The sequence below is a fragment of the Panthera leo genome, chromosome A3 (assembly GCF_018350215.1).
Source record: "Panthera leo isolate Ple1 chromosome A3, P.leo_Ple1_pat1.1, whole genome shotgun sequence".
Classification (NCBI taxonomy): Eukaryota; Metazoa; Chordata; class Mammalia; order Carnivora; family Felidae; genus Panthera; species Panthera leo.
The window spans coordinates 18692031-18715492 of NC_056681.1; the positions used below are offsets into that span (position 1 = coordinate 18692031).

Consider the following 23462-nt stretch of genomic DNA (forward strand, 5'->3'; position numbering starts at 1 on the left):
GTTTGCTATTATAACATTTATAGAAAGAGTATTAAAACAAATGACAGATTCAACTATGGGATACGCTGACATTTAATGTTACATGAATAATTCTCAAATCAAATTAGACAATAAAAAGAATTTCTCAGAGCCCTGTAGTGGAGGTCTTTAGGTAGAGAATTCTTGAGACTTACATTATTTTTTTCTTTGAGGAATTTATAATGAGTAAATCGAAACTAGTGAAAGTAGTTTCATATTTTGTAAATTCACTATAGATTAGGAACCCATTTCCAGAACACTTGCTTTTTATAAATATATATATTATCTTCCTTTTCAAAATATATACAACTACTAGTGTGCAGTTTGGCTTTTTTTAGAGAACCCCTCCAAAATGAGTAACAGATAGAGTAACTGATAGACTAATAATAGAATAGAACTAATAGAACTAATAGAATGAGTAACTAATAGACTTTTGCTAAGTACAGATGTCTCTACTTAGCACCCTTTTATGCTAGTTTTCCTTAGCATTTATTGCTCATTTTATTTTCAAGTTATTTAGGTATTCCAATTTCTCTTGAATATATGGACATACATAACACCACTACTGGCTCAGAGCTCCCACTCATACTCAGGGAGTTATCTTCTACGTTGCACATGCAAACATTTAGTTTCGTTGTCAATTTTATATATTCTCCTTTTTATTTAATATATCATGGATTTTTCTTTAAACTCATTTCCCCACAATATAGTTTTGATAATATTCTTTCTCATAGGTTGTTCCCAGTTTTTCAGCATTTTCAGGAACTCTGTAGCTATCCCTTTACAGTCATTGTGAATGTTTCCAGTTATTACCTTAGGCTAAATTCTGATTTTAAAAAGCATTTGGTACATATTTCCAAAACACCCTCTAGAAAGATATTTTTATTTTTATGCCTTTCAGCAGTGTATGAGAATGCTTTTTCCCCCCTCATTCTCTGATTAATACTGTTTTTGCTGCTTAATCTTAACTAATTCAATAAGCCAAAATCATCTGGTTTTAATTTGTATTTCTGATTAATAATGAGAGTAAATATTTTCCCATATATATATTAGCTATTTGTATTTTTGTGTGCTTGAATTGATCATTCATGTTCTTTCTCCATTTTCTGTTGCTCTTTGCCTTTTTATTTATAAGAACTATTTGTTTACTTAAGAATATAGCACAGGGACACCAAGGTGGCTCAGTCGGTTAAGCCTCCGACTTCGGCTCAGGTCATCATCTCACAGCTTGTGAGCTTGAGCCCTGCGTGGGGCTCTGTGCTGACAGCTCAGAGCCTGGAGCCTGCTTCCGATTCTGTGTCTCCCCCTCTGTCTGCCCCTCCCCTACTCATGCTCACGTGCTCTCATACACGTGCTCTCTCTCTCAAAAAATAAGTAAACATTAAAAAAAAAAAAAAAAAGAATAGAGCACAAATACTTCCCCAGTGTTGTTTTTGACTTTTTGTTTATGGGTGTGAGTTTTTGTTTATTTTATTTTTAGAAGTTTTAAATTTTGAAATAGTCAAAACTTGCAGTCTTAAAGCAGCTTTGTATAAACTTAAATGCTTATTTATGCTTAAAGGTAAGGTTAAATACTTAAATTCATGGGTTTGAAAACCATGCAATTATATAAATATTCTCAAGTATTTTCTTTACACTTTTTTTTGTGGTTTCTTCACCCCAGCAGCATCCAGCAGGGTTCTTCTGGCCTTAATATCATGGTTACTTTTCTCTCTTTTTTTTTTTTATTAAAAAAAAATTTTTTTTAATGTTTATTTATTATTGAAAGAGAGAGACAGAGCACGAGCATGGGAGGGGCAGAGAGAGAGGAACACACAGAATCTGAAGCAGGCTCCAGGCTTCGGCTGCCTGCAAAGAGCCCGACGTGGGGCTCGAACTCGCAAACTGCAAGATCATGACCTGAGCCGAAGTTGGATGCTTAACCAACTGAGCCACCCAGGCGCCCCACTTTTCTCTTTTTAATTTAGCTTTTATTTCCAGCAAAGTTATACATGCACATAATTTAGGGAACCAAATTGTTCTGTTAGACTTTTAAAAAAGTGCCTTTCCTGATAGCACCCTTCCCTCCCAGCCCGTTTTTCCAGCCCCAGAAACAATGACTTTAAGTCCTTTATGCTGTTTCTTTTGGGATTTATAGCCATACCTAAGTAATGTTAGTAGTTGTAATATCTTGATGATGTTTAGTTTTAGGTGTTACCTGTTCCCACTATGGAAGATGAGCATTTATCTTTTCTCATTGCCCCTCATAACCACCACACGACTTACACAAATGCTGAGTGATAGCTCTGACCTATAGTATGCTGTTTACATTTTTTTCTCTCACAGTTTTTATTTTTCATGAAGCTAAAAATTCTCCTTTCATTTTATTGCCTGTTTTTCTATTTCCTTATTATAATTTCAGCTCCAGAATTGACCCTGGTTGTCTAAATCTCCTCTTGTTACGTTCAAGCCTGTCCGCTTCCTGGGCTCAGAGCCGCTTCTGGTGGGGCTGCTCGTCCTGCATGCTCTGGCCAAGTGCTCTTCCCACCTGGTACACGTTGCCACCTGGGCTCTCCCTTCCTTCATCACACTGACAAGTTCCTTTCCTTCCCTCTGGAATAAAACCTCCTTGGTGAATCTCGTGTATGGCTTTGGGGAGCTTCTGAGGAAGGGTGAATGATAAATGCATGTGGAGACTGTCTGGAATGTTCGCAGTCTGCTCTCCTTGAGTAACAGTTTGGGTTTAGGATTGGAGGTTAGAAATCCTTTCCCCACAGAATTTTAAGGTTTTAGTCCACTGTCTTCTAGCTTCCACGGTTGCTGCTTAGAAGTTCAGAGCCCTTGTGCTTCCTGGTCTGTGTATGTGACATGTATTTCTATTCGGAAGCATTGATTTATCCTCTTTGTCCCAGATCTGTGGAATTGCACAGCGAACTGTCCTTTGTATGGGATCTGTTGACCTGGATACCGAACAGGTCTTTCTCATTTGAAATCTGTGTTCCTTCAGTTCTGGAAAGTTTATATTTTATCTTCCACTTTAAAAATTTTTGTTTTGTTTTGTTTTTTTGTATTTTGTTCATTTTGTGGTTGCCATTTGCTGGAGGGCTGGTGTGTTAGGAACTTCTGCCTCCATACCAGAAGCAGAGGCTCTGTGTTTCAGATCAGAGGCTTTCCTTTCATGTCTGGTCTTAGCTGGCAGATGGTGGGCTGGTTAGAAGCTCTGGGTATGTGGGCCAGGCTGTTGACTGTGGGTTTTACTCTCCATATATGAACACTATCCATCTAACTGGATCATCTCATTGGGGAACCTCCAGTGTCTGTATTTTGGGGGTGTTTCTCTTCCTGTCTTCTGCCTAGAGGATGGGAGCTTGATTGTAATGGGAGCCAGTTGTGAGGAACGGGTGGCGAGAAATAGGGAGTTCTCAGTCTCTCGCTCTTCCCTTTTTTCAGTATAGTACCTCTAATGGTGCTTGGTGTCTCCTGGGGAGAGAGGGCTAAAGGTCTTCTATTTTGCCCTCTTCAAGGTTGGGGTGGGTGATCTGTAGGCTGATACTTTCACAAACACTCAGCCAGTTCCTCTGTTTTAGACTCTTTGCATCCCCATTTTCAGGGTTACCTGGTGCCACCAATGCACGATCCCTTTGGACATTCAGTATTGAATTATTTCTCATCTGAGAATCTTTCCCTAGATTTCTTTGTTTTTTTTCTTTTTCTTTTCTTTTCTTTTCTTTTCTTTTTTTTTACATTTCAGTCTTCAGTCTTTCTGTAATTTTGGTAAATGGCATATAATGAATGTCTAATTTATTCCCAAATGTGTCTCATTTTTTATTCAATAATTCCTCCATTCATATAAAACACTGTCCATAAAATATACTGAAATACTATTTATGCTGGGTGTGTGTCTAACCTTTGTATTCTTTTGATCATTATTTCTATTCCTTTGCTCATGTATTATTGCAGATAAACTTCAGAATTATTCTTTTTTAATCTATCTCTGACTACAGTCTCTGACTACAGAAAAAGTATATATGTATGTGGGTACACACACGTGCACATTTGTGTTTATGTATACATATATCCATTGGTTGGGATTTTGATTGGCTTTTATACATTTAGTAGGACAGGATTGACATCTTTGCAAAACTGAAGAATCTGCTATTTACTGCACGTATTCAGGTATTCCATATACACTGTTGGTTCACTAAATATTTATGACATGCCTGCCTTGTGCTAGAACCTCTGGAGGTGTTAGGGACATGGTGAACAAACCAACATGGCACCTAGAGTCATGTTGCCAAGTCCTACATATTTCTTTCTCTGAGCCTAATCCTAAGTATTCTGTATGTGTATGGCTATTGTGAGTGGGATTCTGGTTATTACTGAGAGATGAGAAAGTTTTTCATTTTCCTTCAGGCCTTCTGAGGTCAGCATTTCCTGTTGTGCCAAAAAACATGTCACTACCCCCCCCCCCCCCCCTTCCCAAAACAAAGCACACAGGTTTTCTAGACTGCCACCTGCTTCTTGTTGAAATTTGACAGTGACTGAGAATTACAGTTTGATGAGCCACATAAACTCCTAGGGATTTTGTTCAAAATATAGTTGACTCAGAGGGTTAATTGCTGCACTGATGTTTTGTGTGAAAATTTTTTTGATGTCTGATTTCTTCATTCAGACTTGCTAGCCTTCAAGATGTTCTTTGTTCTTGAGCCTTGTTGCCTCTCCAGCTGTCAGTTTGGTTTTGGTCCCGTTTAATTTCATGCCATATTCTCATACAGGGGTGAGGGCATAGCCAAGGGATCTGGCTCAGGAGTGAGGGGAGTGAGGAACAGTTTAAAAGAGCTCAAATAATGGGATGGGTTTTTAGTTTTGTGTTCTTTGAAAGCACTTCCTTGAAACTGAACAAGTAATGGAAATGAGAATTAATGTTCCAGTCATCCTGCACAATTTCTGAAACTGTTCTTATATCATAGCTGGCAAAACAGTATAGTTTTATGGGAATTTTTTCCCTGGCTGACGGTTGAGCTGTAGCATCACTGTAGCATCACGATTGATTTTTCCTCCTCTTTAACGCTGTGCTAATTCCCTGCCTCCCTCGATCTATGGGCTTCTAACTTCTCTCTGATGGCTAGAGGTGTCTTGTCAAAGAACACGAATCCTCTGTGCCTGCAGCATTAATTGCTCACATGTATGCTGGTGGGGGTGGTGGCATCTCTCATTTAATTGAATCTCAACCTTGTCCTCTGGCTCCAAATCCTGTACTTCTGTCATATCACCCACATGCCCAAATTTCTGAGTACTCAGTGCAGGTTCTCAGTGTACTGGTTTATCAAAACCATGTTGGTACCTATAGTGTCTTCTTCCACCTTCCACTAGAGTTATCACCTTCCTAAATTTACTGGTGTCTCTTATTTATCTTTAATTTTCTCTTTTAAGTTTTTAAAAAAAATGTTTTGAGTTTATTTTTGAGAGAGAGACCATGTGAGTGGGGGAGGGGCAGAGAGAGAAAGGGAGAGAGAGAATTCCAAGCAGGCTCTGCACCACCAGCACAGAGCCCAATGTGGGGCTCGAATCCACGAAACCAAGAGACCATGCCTGAGCCGAAACCAAGAGTCAGATGCTTAACCGATTGAGATACCCAGGTGCCCCTTTAAAATTTTTCTTTAAATTCTTTTATTTTTGTCTCTTTTAAGTTTTTAGGGCAGTCTTTCCATTCTCCTGCATTGAAATGTAGGGTACAATATGAAGGCCATACAGCAAACTGGTTAAGAATATGGACTTTGAGGGGCGCCTGGGTGGCTTAGTTGGTTAAGCATCCAACTTTGGCTCCGGTCATGATCTCATGTTTCATGAGTTTGAGCCCCATGTTGGGCTTTGTGCTAACAGCTCGGAGCCTGGAGCCTGTTTCGGATTCTGTGTCTCCTTCGCTGTACGCCCCTCCTCTGCTCACACTCTTTCTCTCTCTCTCTCTCTCTCTCTCTCTCAAAAAATAAATAATAAACATTAAAAAAAGTTTTTTTTTAAAGAATGTGGACTTTGAGTCCAGTGGATCTCAGTTCAAGCCACTCACCTGCTCAGTGACTGAGCAAATTAGTTTGCTTGTATGGGGTTTTATTGTTTTCGTTTTGGAAGTTTCCTAGAGTCTAAAATAGGGATGATAAGAAAAACATCCCTTAGGATTATCATGAGGTGTTATAAAGTGATGGTGCAGATCGAGTGTGTATCACGGTGCCTGGCTGGCTGGCACGTAGCTTGATGCTTAAGAGCTTGCTACTAATACTACTGCTGTGGCTGCTATTAATGAGAATGACCATTATATCTAGCTGCCTTGTGGTTTTATAGAATTTAGGCATACAGCCTTCACTTTTATCTTGACACAGCTCTTCCTAGTCTGCCCTTATAGAAGTCATCACCTCCTGTTTTATTTGCTTCTGTAGTCCCACATATTATTCTTACGTTTATTACATTAAAAAGGAAGAAAAAGGAAAAAATCCACACCTATAATTCCAGGTGTTGATGCACTGTAGCTTTGTAAAAGGAAGACCCCCTTTTCACTTGGTTCTTTGCTTTATATTTGTCCTTATGAGTCTGAGTTGGTCCGGTTTCTCTACATATTGTTTCCTTGGGTGGTTTCTTTACATGGATTTTCCTTTTCTTCAAGGAAGTCAGGATTATATAGCCAAACTCCATTTTCTAGAACCACACAGAGACCCTGAAGTGTCTATCTATCCTTATTCCCTTACCACTTATTTATCTGAGGTTTTAGGGATCCGATTTCCCAAGTTCTGGGCTACTGATAAGGTTTCTGTCAGGATTCGTGTTCTTGGCTGTTGTTGAGTCCAGGGTGACTTGATCCTTTCCTTACGAGGTTCCTTTTAGTTATACTTTATAAACCATTTCCTGCTCAGGGTAAATAAGAAAAGAATTAGGTGCTCAGCAGCTGTCCACCTTGCTACCGTATTTTAGCTCTGTATTAATCACATGATTCCATCATAAAGATCCCTTCTGTGTATGTTTATTGGATGGACAGGTAGTAATGCACTCCCATAGCAGTTTTATTTTTATTCTCCTTCCTTTTGCCCTCTCCTCCACCGTGCTTTTCGCCCTTGTTTTCCACACAGGTATGTGCTTTCTTAATGATTGTTAGCTTTGCTTCCTCGTTTTATTTTCCTCAAAGAAGTCCTCAGTTTTTGTCCCCCAACCCCCAACACAGCTCAGAAACCTTCCCTGTGGTTTATCTGCGTGGCAGTGTACTGCCTGGGAGAAGTGACAGACTGGAAATGACCAGCCCAGACGCACAAGGACTGTCTGTCAGTACAGTCTGCTTCCCATTTTCACTTTACCCTGTAGCAGCTACACACTGATTTGAACTTTGATTCCTTAAGAGCACTACTAAAAGTAGGTGTTTGAGGCTTTTGTTTGCTTTTCCTGGTTCTAGGATTAGATTCAGTGCAAGTAAAAACTGGGAAATACCAGAGAATAAGTTGCTCAGGCTGTGGGGACTGATATTTTATGTTCACAATTCTTCTAGTCCCTTAGTTTGTGGTTGACACTTTTGGTTTGGTTTGGTTTGGTTTTTGTTGGCTTGTTTTGGTGGGGGGTACGTTTCACAATGCGGTTTTAGGTGTCTGCCCTGCTGAATATGTGGGCTGGGGGTGGGGGGTGGGACTCCTTGTGGACTGCTCTAGTTTAGTCCCAATGTAGAAGCGAGGGATTAAGGCCATGGGTCAACAGCTTCCTGCGTTGTTTGCTGCTCTCCATTGAAGTCATGATTAACACCTGGGCTTTCATTCGTTTGGGTCCCCTCAGATACACCTATGAGCGAATTGATGGGCGAGTACGGGGAAACCTGCGCCAGGCAGCCATCGACCGGTTCTGTAAGCCAGACTCAGACCGCTTTGTCTTTCTTCTGTGCACCAGAGCGGGAGGCCTGGGGATCAATCTCACGGCTGCTGATACCTGCATCATATTTGATTCAGACTGGAACCCACAAAATGACTTGCAGGTAACCATTAGGATGATTGCTGTTTGCCTTAGCTGCCCCTGCATCTAAGAACATCACGATAGGGCCTGGCTTGCTAGAGAGTGTCTGCCATGCTCCATGCTAGGGTATCAGCTGGACCGCAGGCTTTTAGGGCCTCGGCCAGGGGGTGAAACTCAACGAAAAGTAAATGTCACCCTTTCCCACTAATCAGAGAGTGGTTCCTTTTGCTTTAAACCAAATGGTTTTTCACAATGGTAACCTCCAGATAAAGAATAGAGCTATTTATTATCAGACATAAAGAAAAATATTAAGCTTGACTAATCCTCTAATTTTTGACATGTAGATTGATTCAGGCATTTTCATTGGTTGGTTTGTTAGATGGTCTTCTGTCCTAGATAGTAAAGGAGACACCTAACCCCAGGTTCCGTTGTGTGGCCAGGGTGACAGGCACCCTCCCTAGTTCACTTGCTGTCTACCTAATCTGCATATTAGAGATTCTGTGTGCCCAGTTGAGTGAATTTGCAGACATGTTTGTTAGTTTTAACCAGACTAGATAATTGGTGGCTTTAAAAGATTCTTGTAAAGATTGGAGTTAATACAGTTTTTTTTAAAAAAGCATAAACAGGGGCGCCTGGGTGGCGCAGTCGGTTAAGCGTCCGACTTCAGCCGGGTCACGATCTCGCGGCCCGTGAGTTCGAGCCCCGCGTCAGGCTCTGGGCTGATGGCTCGGAGCCTGGAGCTTGTTTCCGATTCTGTGTCTCCCTCTCTCTCTGCCCCTCCCCCGTTCATGCTCTGTCTCTCTCTGTCCCAAAAATAAATAAAAAAAAAAAAAAACGTTGAAAAAAATAAAAAAGCATAAACAAGAAAAAGAGCTAACAGTTCTCTGGATCAGAGTTCTTTATCCACCCTGCTTCAAAGTAAAAACAGTAGCATGCTGGCCAGATAGGACAGTATGTCTGCTAAAAGGATTCTAACTTGTCAAGAATACCATTTCTAGATTTACCTCCCATTTTCATTAATGATCAACTCTGCCCTAAGTATATATTGAATGCTGGGATATTTGCTAATGCCAATATGGCGAGTGGGGAGGGTGGTGGGTGGCTCAGAACCTTTCTCATGATACAGGTGATTGATAAAAGAAGGTTGGAGGCTGCTGTGCCACAAAACAGAAGAGGTGCCTTAGGGGATGCTGCAAGGGAACACACGCTGGGAAAGGAGCTCAGCTGGGGGCATTTTACCCACCACTTCACAGTCATTTGGCTTTGCCTTTTCATTTAATGAGTTTCCAAATAAAATTTTGTTTGAAGAAAGCAGTCTACTAGATGGCAGTTTAAATTATTAAATTGGTGACAATTGGCTGAAACCCACGGTGGGGGGGGGGGGGGGACTCATTTGTAAACCAAATTGTGTGGCACTGTTTCAACATCCAACTTCAAAGAAAATCAGTGGACATGACTAGTTCCCCATCAGGCCTTTCTACTGGTGAAGGGGTATTTGGGTCAAAGGTGAGTTGCTAGATATAACGAATAACCAATTTTTAAAGGAATGCTATACTCAGCACTAACATAAAAATAAACAAAAGTTAGTATTTGATTAGGTAACTAGCAAGAACTTAATTAGGTAGTGATATAGATTAGGTGGTGCAGAACTGTTGCCCATTGGCTAGCCAGTTTCAAGTAGTTTTATTGGAATACAGCCACACCCATCCGTATACATATGATCTCTGGTGCTGTCATGTTACAGTGACAGAGTATCGGAATGGAGACCATAGCCCGCAACATCTCAGATATTCACTATTATAGAAGTTTGCTGACCCCGATACAGGTGATCTCCTAAGTCCAGTTCTGTGCTCCTTTGCAGTGCTCATCTGACTATGAGGCTCGGTACCTGGCCAATTTGAGGCCATGGTAGCTGGATATGCCTGGAGGAATTTCCAGGAGGGAAATTGGAAACATAAGGCTGGCATTTGGAGGCAAGTCATGGTCAAGGCAGAGATTTGGGGATCACCATGCTTGATCTAGGTGAAATCCTAGACATTACCAGTTGCAGATAGGTGCCAATGCCAAGAGATAGGAAAGGGCAGAAACGAGAATGGTCAAGCCTGGTATAGAAGGTGAAGTCATTTGAGGTGATTGATTTGTATGTGTAGCAGCCGGAGGGGGTACATGGGGCTGTCCAGAATTAGGGTCTGGGAAAAAGGGAGAAGCTTTGGAAAACCTGTTTTTAATGTCCACTGCTGGGGAACTGGCAAGAGATGAACAAAGGAATAGCAGCGAAGTCACATGGAAATTGGTCTGTGTGAGACTTCCAGTGGAGTCAGTCTCTGAACTTCCTCTAACACTCCGCCTCAGTGAAGGAACAAAGACCACCAGCACTGCAGGCTATGCAGCGAGGGGACAAGAGCCAGGAACGTGGCAGAAGGTAAATGAGTGAGGGCCTCAGTGACAGTGGGAGCTGCAGGTCCCAGTTAGTTAGAAGTCCTCAACCCGTGGGCTCCAGACTGGCCACTGTGCCTTCTACATCTACTGCTCTCTGCTCTATTGTTGTCATTGTTATTTTCATGTAAAAGTTTTGTAACTTAGAGGGACCAGTCCTTTATTTTTGAAATGTCAGCCAGACTGGGGTAGAAATTAAAGGATTGGGAAGAGTAATGTTAGGGCAGGGAGGTGGGATCCATGTTAGTGGGGAGTGGAGTTGGGGGGCTGTGAGGAAGATGGGACAGAGAAAGGAAGGTCTAGTTCCGAGTCACCTGCAGAGATGGAGGTGGTGTGCTTGCTTGGCGCGGGAAGGAGCACGGGGCCTGGAGGCTGCCCACAGAACGGTGCATGCTCACCTTCCACCCTCTCCCTGCCATGTGCCCTCATAGCACAGGCCGTAAGTACGATGTCAGGGAGAGAGTCTGGACACTGGGACCCTGAGACCATCCCAGAACTACAGGTGAATGCAGCTGTGAACATCAGTGAGCTGTGTTCCTAACCCTAACAGTAGAAAACTTAACCGGACTGCTCCCCAGTACTATCCTTGCTAGTTACGTCATGTTAACTTACACACAATCATTCACACATGTGTATATAATCTAATATTTTTGGTTAAATGCATGAAAGCTTTCAGTCATCTGTAATTCTTCACGGTTATTGAAGAACTACAATTCCTGATCTGATAGATGCTGATTGTATTTCTCTTGGGAGATGGCCTTGGCGTAGAACACCTATCTGTGTGTAGACTGAGATGTATTCTGCCTGATATCAATGTCAGGGCCACAGATGGGAGAATCTCATTATGAATAGGGTCTCACGCCCTACCCTAGTGGGATTTCAGCATAGCTCCAGAGGTCCAAGTTCAGATGATAGAAAGTGTGAGTGTTCACTCTGGACTCAAACAGCCTGGAAAGATTTGGTGCAGTCCGTGGTTATCCCCAGGCAAGCCAGCATGGAGAAGCAGTGCCAATGTTGGGACGCTGTTTCTTGACTGATCCAAGGCAGACCCTCTCAGAGCGCTGGAAGTGAAGCCAACCTGAGTAGGGGAGGCTGGGCTCAGCTAAGTAGGCCTGAGGCCCTGAGAAGGGTCTGCAGACAACCAGCTTCCACAGCTAGAGAACATAGTTTCTTTCTCTGAGAAGTCAGCTGAAAGTCAGAGAGCAGTGTTACCATTTCTGGTACAGGCTTCATTATTCTCAAACATTCATTCGTTCAGCCTTCTCTTTTGACCATGTTGCTGGGGTTTTCTGTGCTATGGGGATAGAATTAGGCTTAGGAATTGCTAGAGATTTTTTTTTTTTTAATCTAGGTCTTCATAAAACAAATGACATCAAGTGTCACATGCTATTTCCTTTGGTCTTGTTAGAACCTGAGGAGTCCAGTAAGTTCTATCTGTCTTCCATGCCTAAATCTGAACCAGTGAAGAAATAGACACAGTAATACAGTGGAGGATCAAAAGATGAGCTTAATAGACTGTGAAGGTGGGTTAGATGATACAGCTTGACCTGTAGCCAGAATGGGGCTCCCTCAGACTCCTGCGCTCGTACACCCTCACCACAGAGAACCACTGGCAGTCATCTGCAGAGCAGAGTCTGCCCACTCAGGACCACCAGTGACAGAAGAGATGAGGGGAAGGGGTGAGTCCACAGGAGCTCGGACTGGATCTTACGTTTCACTGATCAGTCAGGTCTCCTCCATTCAGGATAGGGAGAGGACAAGGAGGGTAGAGAGACAGACTCTCATGTTCCTGCCTGGGAGCAGACATTCCCTGTGGAAGTACGAGGAGAGGGAACTAGGACTCTTCCTATAGTATCTACTCTGGGAGCACTTCCCTCCCAAACCTTCCAGACAAGTGAAGTTCATTAGGATCTAGGGTAGGAACCAGGCACTGCTCAGGGATAACAAGAGAATAAAGTGACCACCAAAGGACTGCAGCAGTCTCCAAGGTGAATCAACTTGAGGTCCCTTTAATAAGCAGACCTTACCTGGAGGTCTCAGGTAAATGCTACCTGTTCTCTCTCACCTTGAATATGTCTATGTTAGTGTCCGTGTGTATAAGAAAATCAGGAGCGTAGATTCACTCTTTGTCACCTTTGTTTGGGAGGCACAGCTGTGACCCAGTCCTGGTGCGTCAGGTTTCCTGGAGCACCAAAACTAAGAAATGGCAAAGGGTGTTGACAGTAGCTTGAGGATGACGGAGAGCAGTGAAAAGCAGGTTTCTTGTCTCCCCTGCAGGAAGCCAGCAGTGCTACCAGCTCAGAGGTCAGAGACAGGCCTATGGGAGTAGCAGGGTACCAGAGTACCACGCATCCCCTCACCGAGACCATGAGCACCTTGCTTTCTCATTGCTCTGTGACACTCCTTCTCCTCTGGGAGCTTCCTGCTTTTTAAGGCCAGAGTTCCTGTGGGTTGGACTGGGTAACTGTGGTGGGTCCATAAGGTTCCTTGTCTGTCCTGTTGATAAGGTCCCTAAAAGGAGGATTCAGAAAGCATGGGAACAGGGCCACTGGCAGAGGGCACTGACACAGGGGAATGCAGCAGCTGTCTGTCCACAAGATCTGGGAAGGGAGAGGGAATCCAGCCCTGACCTCAGAGAGCTAGATTCCACTGGCTTTACTTTTCTTTGCTGGAAGAAAGTTGGGAATTTGTGAATGTTCCATTGTGTAGTCCATTCGCTCAGTATTTGCTGAGCACTGGGACCTGCCAGGCATTGTTCAAAGGACTAGAGGCACAGCAGTGAGCAATACCAATGGTTAGTGCTCTCATGGAACTTCCATTTTTGTGGGATGACAAGGAAAAATAAATGAGGTAGTAACGGATCGCATACTTGTTACAAAGAAGTAAAACAGACTAAGAGGATGGCAAGGGTTGCAGGGTACCTGGGTGGCTCAGTCAGTTGAGCATCCGCCTCTTGATTTTGGCTCAGGTCACGATCCCAGGGTCGAGGGATCAAGCCCCACATCAGGCTCCATGCTGAGCGTGGATTCTCTTCTCTCCCTGGCTCTGCCCTTCTCCCCTGCTCTCACTCTCTCTCAGGCTCTCTACAGTTAAAAAAATAAAAAATAAAAGAATGGTGGATGTTGGTGTCCTGACTTAGAGAGTGATCTAGGAAGGCTTCTTTAAGAGGGTGACATACGAGCAGAGAGACCTGACTACAAGGCAGTATCTCAAATATGAGATCAGAAGAATGTTACAGACCAAGGGAACAAAAAAAGGTGAGAATGAGCATAGGTGGCACCCCTGAGGCAGATGGAATGGGCACTGACTACAGCGTCAACCCCAAATAAAGTGAGTCAGGTTTTTGAGTACGCTCCTATCTCTCCTTCCAGTGGCCTCTCCTTTTCACTCCCCACTTCTTTTTTGGCTGCCACAAAGCACCCTTTTGTTATGCTACCAACTTCTGTCTGCTTCCAGTAGTCAGCCAGCTCTTGACTGACTTATTGGCACATTTATTGAGCCCTAGACAGCAGGCCAGGCCCTGGGGAGACTACAGTGCCCAGGACTTTGGTTTGGGTGATAAATTGAGTCACATAGTAGAAATGGAGTGAGCAGGTATCTGTGCTATTCCCCCAAAATGTTTACATTTTAAGAGGGGATAATACCTTTCCCCAAGGAATAAATCTGGATCCAGAAACTTCCAATTCCAAAGCAGGCTTGCAAAGGAGATAGTTAGGGGAGGGCACCATCTAATGTATTCTGATTCCTACTGCAGGGAGAGCCCCTGAGTCCTCTTCTGCACAAGTAGTTGGCCTGTGGATACGCACTTTTAGAGTGCCAGAAGAAATGTAAAATTGCTGGACCCGAAATAAAATACTTGGGCAGAGAAGGTGGGCTAGGAAGCTATACCACTGTGCTAGACGTGGTTAGGTTCAGGTGGGACTATAGGCAATTGTGTTTAACTTCTCTGAAATGTGGATTTTCATTAAGGACCAAGTAGCATTTTAAAGTATTAAAGAAAATGTACTTTTAAAATGTAGCAAATGATTTGAAAAAGTAGTTATGGTCAAGAGAGGAGTCAGCGTTGTGCTTGGATCTTTGTACCAGCTATTTAATTTTTGTGTGGTTGTAAAAATGTAGGACAAGGTTTGCCAAGTTCTGGACTTGAAACTGACAATAGTGAGTCAGGGGCTGGTATCAATTTGAAATCTGTCACTGTTTGTTCAACTAAGCGGCTCCCCCTTCTTGCCATTGCAGTCCCTGGGATCTGTGCCTCGTTGGTTGTTTTTCATTTTCTGAACATCACTAGTTGTTTCTTGTAGGCCTGGCCGTGTTCGACTCAAATGTATTAATCAGTGAAGAACAAACCCTGAGCTTGCACGTCGTGCCTTGGGAGAGCGTGAGAACTCTGATTTTCCTGTGAGTGTGGGTAGCACCACTGCCTCCCGCCCCTGTGGCCTGCTCTAGAAGTTCTGCATTTACTCAGCTTTGCTGAGGATCTTGTTTGGACTTCATTTCAGTTGCTGCCCTTGTTGCAAGCGTTCCTCTCTTTTTTTTTTTTTTTTTTAAACGTTTATTTATTTTTGAGACAGAGAGAGAGCAAGCATGAACGGGGGAGGGTCAGAGAGAGAGGGAGACACAGAATCCGAAACAGGCTCCAGGCTCTGAGCAGTCAGCACAGAGCCTGACGCGGGGCTCGAACTCACGGACCGTGAGATCATGACCTGAGCCGAAGTCGGCCGCTTAACCGACTGAGCCACCCAGGCACCCCACAAGCGTTCCTCTCTTTACCACAGTGTTTTGTGTGTGAGTTCTGATCAGGGAAATAAGTAAGGCCTGTCCGTGAGATTTAGCTGTAAAATGATGAGTCTCTTAAATGTGATAGGAGTCACCCTTGTTATCTTTCAGGTAAGGCATTTCGAGAGAGCACGTGTTACCTCCTGGTGTCATTTAGCTGCTTGTGACAGTGACTCCCCCCCACTCCCCAGAACAGGTTTGTTTTTCTTAGTTAATGAGAAGTCTGGAGATGGCAGTCCGGGGCAAGGTGGCTTCACAGTGTCATCCAAGTCCCAGATTCCTTCTGTTTTCCTGCTCCACCATCCTCAGGGAGTGTGAGTTACAACCTCTTTGTTCCAAGATGGATACTTCGGACCAGACAGGAAAGATCAGGAAGGAAGGTGTGGTGCTTCTGTCAGGAGGGCAGGACTTTTCCAGATGTCCCCGATAGACTTCTGCTGCACCTCGTTGTCCAGGCTGTATTACTTTATCATCCCTGGGAGGCTGCAGATGGTTTCAGGTGAACACACTGCTGCCCTCTACAAGCATCAGGGTTCTGGGAGCAAGGAAGAAGGGGCATGTGGATAACAAGAAGGTAATTAGCGGCGTCTGCACTGATCCTGTATTGGACCTTTGCTCAGAACATTTTTTAAACTCCTTCTTGTAATTTGCCTACGATGTCAGATGATCCAGAGAAAGAAAATCAGTGTCACTACTTGTAGCCACCTATTATTAGTGCTTTATAGGTTCCATAAACCATATTAGTTACCTTGATCACTTCCTTTGTTTACCAACTATCCATCAAATCTTCTCATAGATTTACTGCCACTAAAGATACTGAAAGGAGATGGGGCAACTAATTATAATAGCCAAAGGCTCAACAACTTAGTTGTTCAGCAATAGAAGACTGACTGACTAAACCATAGTGGATAAAACTTTGATAAAAGAGTGATTATCTCCATATATTGCTAGGGGGTCATCTCTGGAGTATATGGTGTGTGAAAAAAAAAAATAAGGTGGAAAAAAGTATGTATGCTATGCTATTATCTAAAAAAGCTGTGTGTGTGTGTGTGTGTGTGTGTCTTTCTCCCCGGCCTCCCAGCTGAAAGATAAAACAAAAAACTTTATTAAATGGTTTAGCTGTAGGGGGAGTAAGGGGACAGGATAAGATGCAAGAGACAGGAAAAGAAGCTACTTTTTCCAAACATGCCTTTTTGTATATTTGCCTTTGGAACCACCTTCAGTATTTTATAACACCATAAAACAAAATTAAATTTTTAAAAACTATTCTGGAATCATTTTAAACTTTAAAAAAGTTGCAGAATAGTACGGGGTTCTAGGACCCTTCTCCCAGCTTCCCTTAGTGTTCGCATTTTATGCAAGCTATAGTCTAATTATTGACACAAGGGCATTAACAATGACACAGAAATCTGTGGACCTTATTCATGTTCCTTCAGTTTCCTCCCAATGTTCTTTTTCTTGTCCAGGATCTAATGCACATTCTCATATTTCCTTTAGAAATTCTGACTCCTTAGCTTCCTTCAGTCTGTGGCAGCACCTGTCTTTTCCTTATCGTTCATGACCTTGACAATTTTGAAGGGTCCTGACAAACTGTCTCTCAGTTTGTGTCCGCCTGGTGTTTTCTCATGATTAGATTTGAGGTTATATATTTTTGGCAAGAATATCATAGAAGTGATGTTACGTCCTCCTCCGTGCATCATTTCAGGGGGTACGTGATGTTAATACATCTTATTGCTTGCGATGATAACCTTGATTACTTGGTTGAGTGGTATCTGCCAGGTTTCTTCACTGTAAAATAACTGTTTTTACTTTTAAATTTAATCAGTATCTTGGGAAGAGGTATTTTGAGACCATACATATCCTGATTCTCACCATTACTTTCACCTATTAATTTTAGCATCCATCAATGGTTCTTGCCTTCAGTAATTATTACCATGGGGTTTGGCTAATGGCAATTTTCTCTTTCAGTCATTTCTTATACACTTATTAATTGGAATTCTATAAAGAACAGCTGTCCCTTCTCCCCATTTATTTATTTATATCCGTATGAACTCATTTTATGGGTTATAATCTATTACTCTTATTATTTATTTTATTGTTCAGACTTGGTCATTAGGAGGTCCTTTAGGTTGGCTCCTGTGTCCTTTTGATGTGCACCTGTCAGGTTTTGAGCACTTCCTTCCTTTCTGGCACCGCATGATGTTCAGGTTCATGTTGCATTTTTCCTGCCACAGCCATGGGATTGACAGTTTCTCCAAGGATCCCTGCTTCCTTTTATTCAAGAATGGCATTTAACAACCAAGATCTGGCTACTAGGAGTGCCCATTGCTGCTAGAGTGTTAGCGCTTCTAGATTCTGTGAGCAGACAGAGCTAGGAAATACGTGTATGTGTACTGACAGAAGCACTCACACCACACGGCTGTACTTGCCCATCTCTGTTCACCCTTCGTGAGTTGCTGCTGATTCACTCCATCCTTGCTCTCTTCTTCACTTGTAAATCCTTTCTCTGGCTTTGAGAAATTTCAGTCTCATGATAACACAGTATATTTTTTTACTCATTTGTTCAGTCCTAGTCTGTACATAAAGTAGGAGAATTACTAATCATATTCTATGTAACATAAATAAATTTACCAATATATAATATTGGGCTATAGTGTGGGGGGGGTTGTCATTAGTCTTACAGTATATAATCAAAATATCATTTTCCAAAGTTACTTGGTTTGGTTTTCTTCTTTCCCACCCCCTTCATTATGGTTAAATTAATGTGGGGGGAAAAATCAATCCCCAAAATTTAGAAGCAAAATGAAACAGTTGAAATCTAGCTGTTTATCAAGTGGACAGCATAACCCCAAGAGAGACATTTCAAATGTTTGTATTTAATATTTTTGACATTTTCACTTTGATATAATTTGTTTATAATTCCAGTATATTCTTTATCCAGATTCACCAACCCTTTACATTTTCCCCATTTACCCTATCACTTTGCCTTCTAGCTCCTTGACCTCTCTGAGTACATACATGGACTTAAACACATATACACACATGCCATTGTTTGTCTGAATCATTTGAGAGTGAGTTGCCCCCGCAGTACTTCGGTATGTATTTCTTAAGTGCAGGGACATCCTCTTATATAACCACAGCTTAGTTCTCAGGATTGGGAAATACAAAAACTGTCTTCAATCCAGAGTCCATATTCAAATTTATTATTTATTTCAGCATCCATTATAGCCACTGTTTCCCCCCCACTCTGAGATCCATCCAGTAAAGGAGCACCTGTCACCTTATTGGCCATATCTCTTTAGCCTCCTTGAATCCGAAAGAGTTCCCTTTTCCGGGAATACAGAACAATACGACCTAGTTATTTCTAAGGAATACAGGCCAGTTGTTTTATAGATTATCCCTCAGTTTGTGTTTGTATTTCCTCAGGGTAGGATTCAATCTTACTAATAACACCAAAATGATGTGTCCTTCTCAATATATCACATCAGGAGGAACGTGATGTCTGTTTGTCTGATAATATGTACTTGGATATCTTACTTAAGTGGTATTTACCAGATGTCTACACTAAAAAGTGGGCATTTTCCCCTTTGAAATTAATAAGCAACTTTGGAAAGATACTTTGAGACTATATAAATTTCCTGCTCCTCATCAAAGTTTAACCCACTGGTTTTAGTATCCGTTGATTATTTTTGCCCATATCAGTCAGTGCTGACTGGTTGCAAAGTGGTGATTTTTTAAACTTTGTTACTCTATGTCTGTTAGTTATTCTACTATAATAGAGTTTTCCTTTTTCTCCCATTTAGTTATATCATTATGTACTCATTGATTCTTTTATTATTATTATTATTATTATTATTATCTGGTGGGTTATATTTCACTACTATATTTATTTTGATATTCAGACCGTTCTGAGCCTAGCCAGTGGTAAACTTCTTCAAGTTGGAAGTGTTATTTTGGTGTGTCTCCATCATTCTTTGAGTACTTCATTATTTTCTGGCATAGTAATATGTTTGGGACTCATCCGGTGTTTTTTCTGCCCCCAGTCCTGGAATTAATGATTTCTCTTACATGCATTGGTTTTGTCTTGATGGAGAATATATTTAGAAACCAAGATCTGGGAGTTATGGTCTTTGCTACTGTGATGCCATTGCTTCTAGGCCCATTCAGTGGCTATAGCTAGAGTACATACACACAGAATATAAATACACAGGTACATAACATACATTCATATGTACGTGTATATATACACATGTGTAATAACGTGTAAACACACACATGTCCATACCTATTTCCATAGAAACACCACCATACGGCTCTTCTACTTTTTTTTCTTTCCATATTTGTAACATCCTTCTTCAACAATGAAAGCCTTGACCCCTGTTATATTTACCCATTTCCTCAATCCTATATTACACAGAAAGTAGTTTCAGAATTGCTGACCCTACCACTGGGAAAGAAAAAGAAACCTACCTGCTGGTAGTACTTAAAACATTGTAAGTGGAGCGTACATACTTAGTGGGATATAGCCCTGAGAGGAGGAAAACAAAAATCTTGCATTGTTCTCAGTAATTATGTTTTGGGGAGTTCCTGATGGTACAGTTTTTCTGAGACTCTTATATACATTGTGGGATAAATCAAATGAATAATGATATTCGTGTGGTTGAGAATTGAGCTTTTTGACATGGTTAAAAAAGAGATACAGATGTGTGGTTGGTGAAGTTAAAGTCCCATAGTTATAAATTTGAATTAAGTTGATCTCATATGCACATAATTGTATACACTATACACACCCAAACACTTCTGTTTTTGCCCACTGAATAGGTCGAGAAACAATGACCTACTTGATGGCAGTGAGCACCCCTTGCAACATCCAGACTCTTTCCCACTGAAAAAAACGAGGACTTCCAGGGAAAAAAGTAGCTGAATCCAGGTCTGAGCGGGAAATATACAGTAGGAGCGTGAAACATGTCATACCAGAAAGCAAACATAAATACAGACATATCTGTGTCTATTTCTTTATGTGTATATATGTATATGTACACACGCACTGCTCTGACCATGTGCTCATAGTGACATCTCCAAATCCATTTTAATACCAGAGTTTATTCTTTCTCCTTTCTGTATTTGACTGGATCACATCAAAAGAAGTCAGGAGCCATCTTGAAGTTTCCCACAGGAAAATAAATGAACAACACCAGTGCGATAAAACATAACACGTATATTTAAATGCATAACTTAATTGTGTTCCTTGAAAAATAAAAATCTTCATTGGTCACTTTTGGAGGGTATTATTTTAGAAACTGATTAAATAAAGAGAAACAAGCATTTAGCTTGTCTTTCCTCCAGGAACTGAACATCAAGGTAACCAAAAAATTGATGAGGGGATTGTAACCTCTAATGAAGTAGTGGATTTAGGCAGTGTTTATCACTCAAAAGAAAGACAATCAGACATCATGTGCCTCTTGATGGAAATGCAAACACCATTAAGAAATACACTTGCCAAAAATCAAATCTTACCCTGATCAAGTCTCAAGATACAGTTCCCAGTTTAGAGGAGATGCAGGGACCAGAGGAACTTGTTTAACACCACAGCCAGAATACAGGTGGCAACATGTGAGCCCTGAGAAGCTAGAGGACAGACACCTGGTCTCTCCAACAAAAAAACCTGCATTTGAAAAAGGAGAGGTCAAAGGCAAGGGATATCTACAGAATGAGACTTGAGCTCTATCAGTCCAGTACAACGTATGGGCCCTATTTGCATCCTGATCCAAATAAGCGTACTTATTAATACACATGAGATAAGCAGGGAAATTGGGACGTTGGTGAGATTGTTAGTACCAATGTTCATGTTTTGAGGTGTGGCAACAGCATTATTTTACAAGAGTCCTTATCTTTAGAATTATATATTGAGGGGTGTCTGGGTGGTTCAGTCAGTTAAGCGTCCGACTCTTGATTTCCACACAGGTCGTGATCTCGCAGTTTGTGAGCTCAAGCCCCACGTCAGGCTCTGCACTGACAGTGTGGAGCCTGCTTGGGATTCTCTCTCTTTCCCCCTCTCTCTCTCTGCCCCTCCCCTGCTCGCTCTCTGTCCATCTCTCTATCTCTATCCATCTATCTATCTCTCAAAATAATAAATAAACTTAAATAAATAATAAATAAACAAACTTAAATACTAAAAACAAAATAAACTTAAAACAAATCAGCACTGATTAAAAAAAAGAATTATATATTGAAATACGTAAGTATGGGAGCGCCTGGGTGGCTCAGTCAGTTAAGCGTCTAACTTTGGCTTAGGTCATGATCTCATGGTTCGTGGGTTTGAGCCCCGCATTGGGCTCTGTACTGACAGCTTGCTTAGAGCCTGGAGCCTGCTTCGGATTCTGTGTCTCCCTCTCTCGCTCTGCCCCTCCCCTGCTCGCATTCTGTCTCTCTCTGTCTCTCAAAAATAAATAAATGTAAAAAAAATTTTTTTTGAAATACATAAGTATGAAACCATAGGATGCCTAGGATTTGCTTCATAATAGTCTTGGAGGGTGGGAGCATAGTAGAGATTGGAAAAAAAAAATGGATCATCCATAAGAGGTCATTCTGCTTTTTCTCTACTTTGGTCTTTGTGTGAAAATTTCTTTCTAGTAAGATGAAAAAGTTAAAAAAACTGGTGTTGCCAGCTCTGAGGCATTTTCCCAGAAAGCAGGACAGCATCCTGGGAATGAGTAGCTGCACTCAGCCCGCAAGCTGGGGAGTGTAGGAAGTCATGTCCTTCTCATCACTTTATCCCAGCTTGTGGTAGTCACTCAATAAATAATGCGTGAAGAAATGAGTGAGTTTGGAGGGACAGCCGACATCTGGGTGAATTTTCTTCCAAAATTGGTCCCGTGACTCATAACTGTGAGAGCTGGCCACTCACGCCACATGGCATTTAAGCATTTCCCTGTTCCTTGGGCTGTTGCCATTATATCTGGTGACGGGATATGTATGACCTTCCTTCCTTCCCAGGCTCAGGCACGATGTCACCGGATAGGCCAGAGCAAAGCCGTGAAGGTGTATCGTCTCATTACTCGGAACTCCTATGAGCGGGAAATGTTTGACAAAGCCAGCCTAAAGCTGGGCCTGGACAAGGCTGTTCTTCAGGACATAAACCGAAAGGGCAGCACCAATGGGGTGAGTATGACGGGACCTGCTCAGAGCCCCCCAGGACACTCGCCACACAGCCCGGGCCCCTCTGGGGTCTCCCTTCTTACAGCTGTTTTAAGATTCACTTTCACTAAATTAAATCCGGTTGCACATCTTTGTTGAGTCATTCCCCACAGCAGAGGATAATTCAGGGTCAGGTCTCTGCTTTTACAGATGGATAAAGGAAATCTGTAGGCGCAGTGGTGTGGTAGGATTGCCCAGCATGCAGTAACGTTTCGGTAAGCAGAATTTTTAACAGTGCCCATTAGAAGTCCGTAGATCTTAACGCTTAACACTCTGAATATCTATTGTCACCATGTCTTATCTCATACTCCAGACTTTGAGCTTCCTGAGGGTATAATGAAACCTATTTTATCTGTATCACCCATGGCCCCTAACAGTACTTGGCTTATTAAAGATATTCAATGCATGATGGTCAGTGAAAAAAAAAATGAATAAGTTAGCAGCTTGCAATATGGCAGTTAATAAAATCTTTTCCCCCCTACACAGGGATAAAAAATGCAGCTAAGATTCTTAAATTGTATTAAGTTATAGGCCAACAAAACAGAGTATCTCCTTAATCTCTGGACTCAGGGCATCAAAGGTTGAGAATTAAAACCTTCCAATGAGTTGTCTTCAGTCCAGATGTTCTGTATCCTCTTAGCTATGCATGTGTTGCTAAGTATAATACTTCAGCTCACCAGTGCTGGGAGTCCTGGAACTCCCTCTTGTGATTGGTAGAGAGAGAACCAGATTCTTAATTAGAACCAGGAAAGGGTGTTTTGAACTCCCATTTCCTGTTTTCAACAAGCAATTGAGAAGATCACACTTGGCACAGCACCCTTTCTTTAGTTGAGAAATGACATCATTTCCAATACTCATGTATTTATTTAATAATGAATAAATCATCATTCTGTAGCTTGTTTAGTACATCTGGAGGTTTTTAAAGATACAGACTCAAACTAAAGCATTAAACATACCTTCTTCAGTGGTGCATAATTTCAATAGCTTGTGACATGTGATAATAATCAATGTCCTGAGGAATGTTAGGGCCATTGGGTCATGTGCTGGCTTTGATTCCAGAGCTCCCTATAGAGGAT

At 41.9% G+C, this 23462-nt stretch overlaps 1 protein-coding gene across 8 annotated transcripts in view; it reads left to right on the forward strand.

Annotated features, from left to right (window-relative positions):
• CHD6 (chromodomain helicase DNA binding protein 6) overlaps positions 1-23462 on the forward strand; it is a 205853-nt gene that overhangs the window by 125947 nt on the left and 56444 nt on the right. For all 8 annotated transcript variants that reach the window (XM_042930946.1, XM_042930951.1, XM_042930952.1 and 5 more), the window contains 2 exons: positions 7804-7999; positions 22186-22350. In XM_042930946.1, the coding sequence (XP_042786880.1) occupies positions 7804-7999; positions 22186-22350 (361 nt within the window). The remainder of the gene's footprint in view (positions 1-7803; positions 8000-22185; positions 22351-23462) is intronic.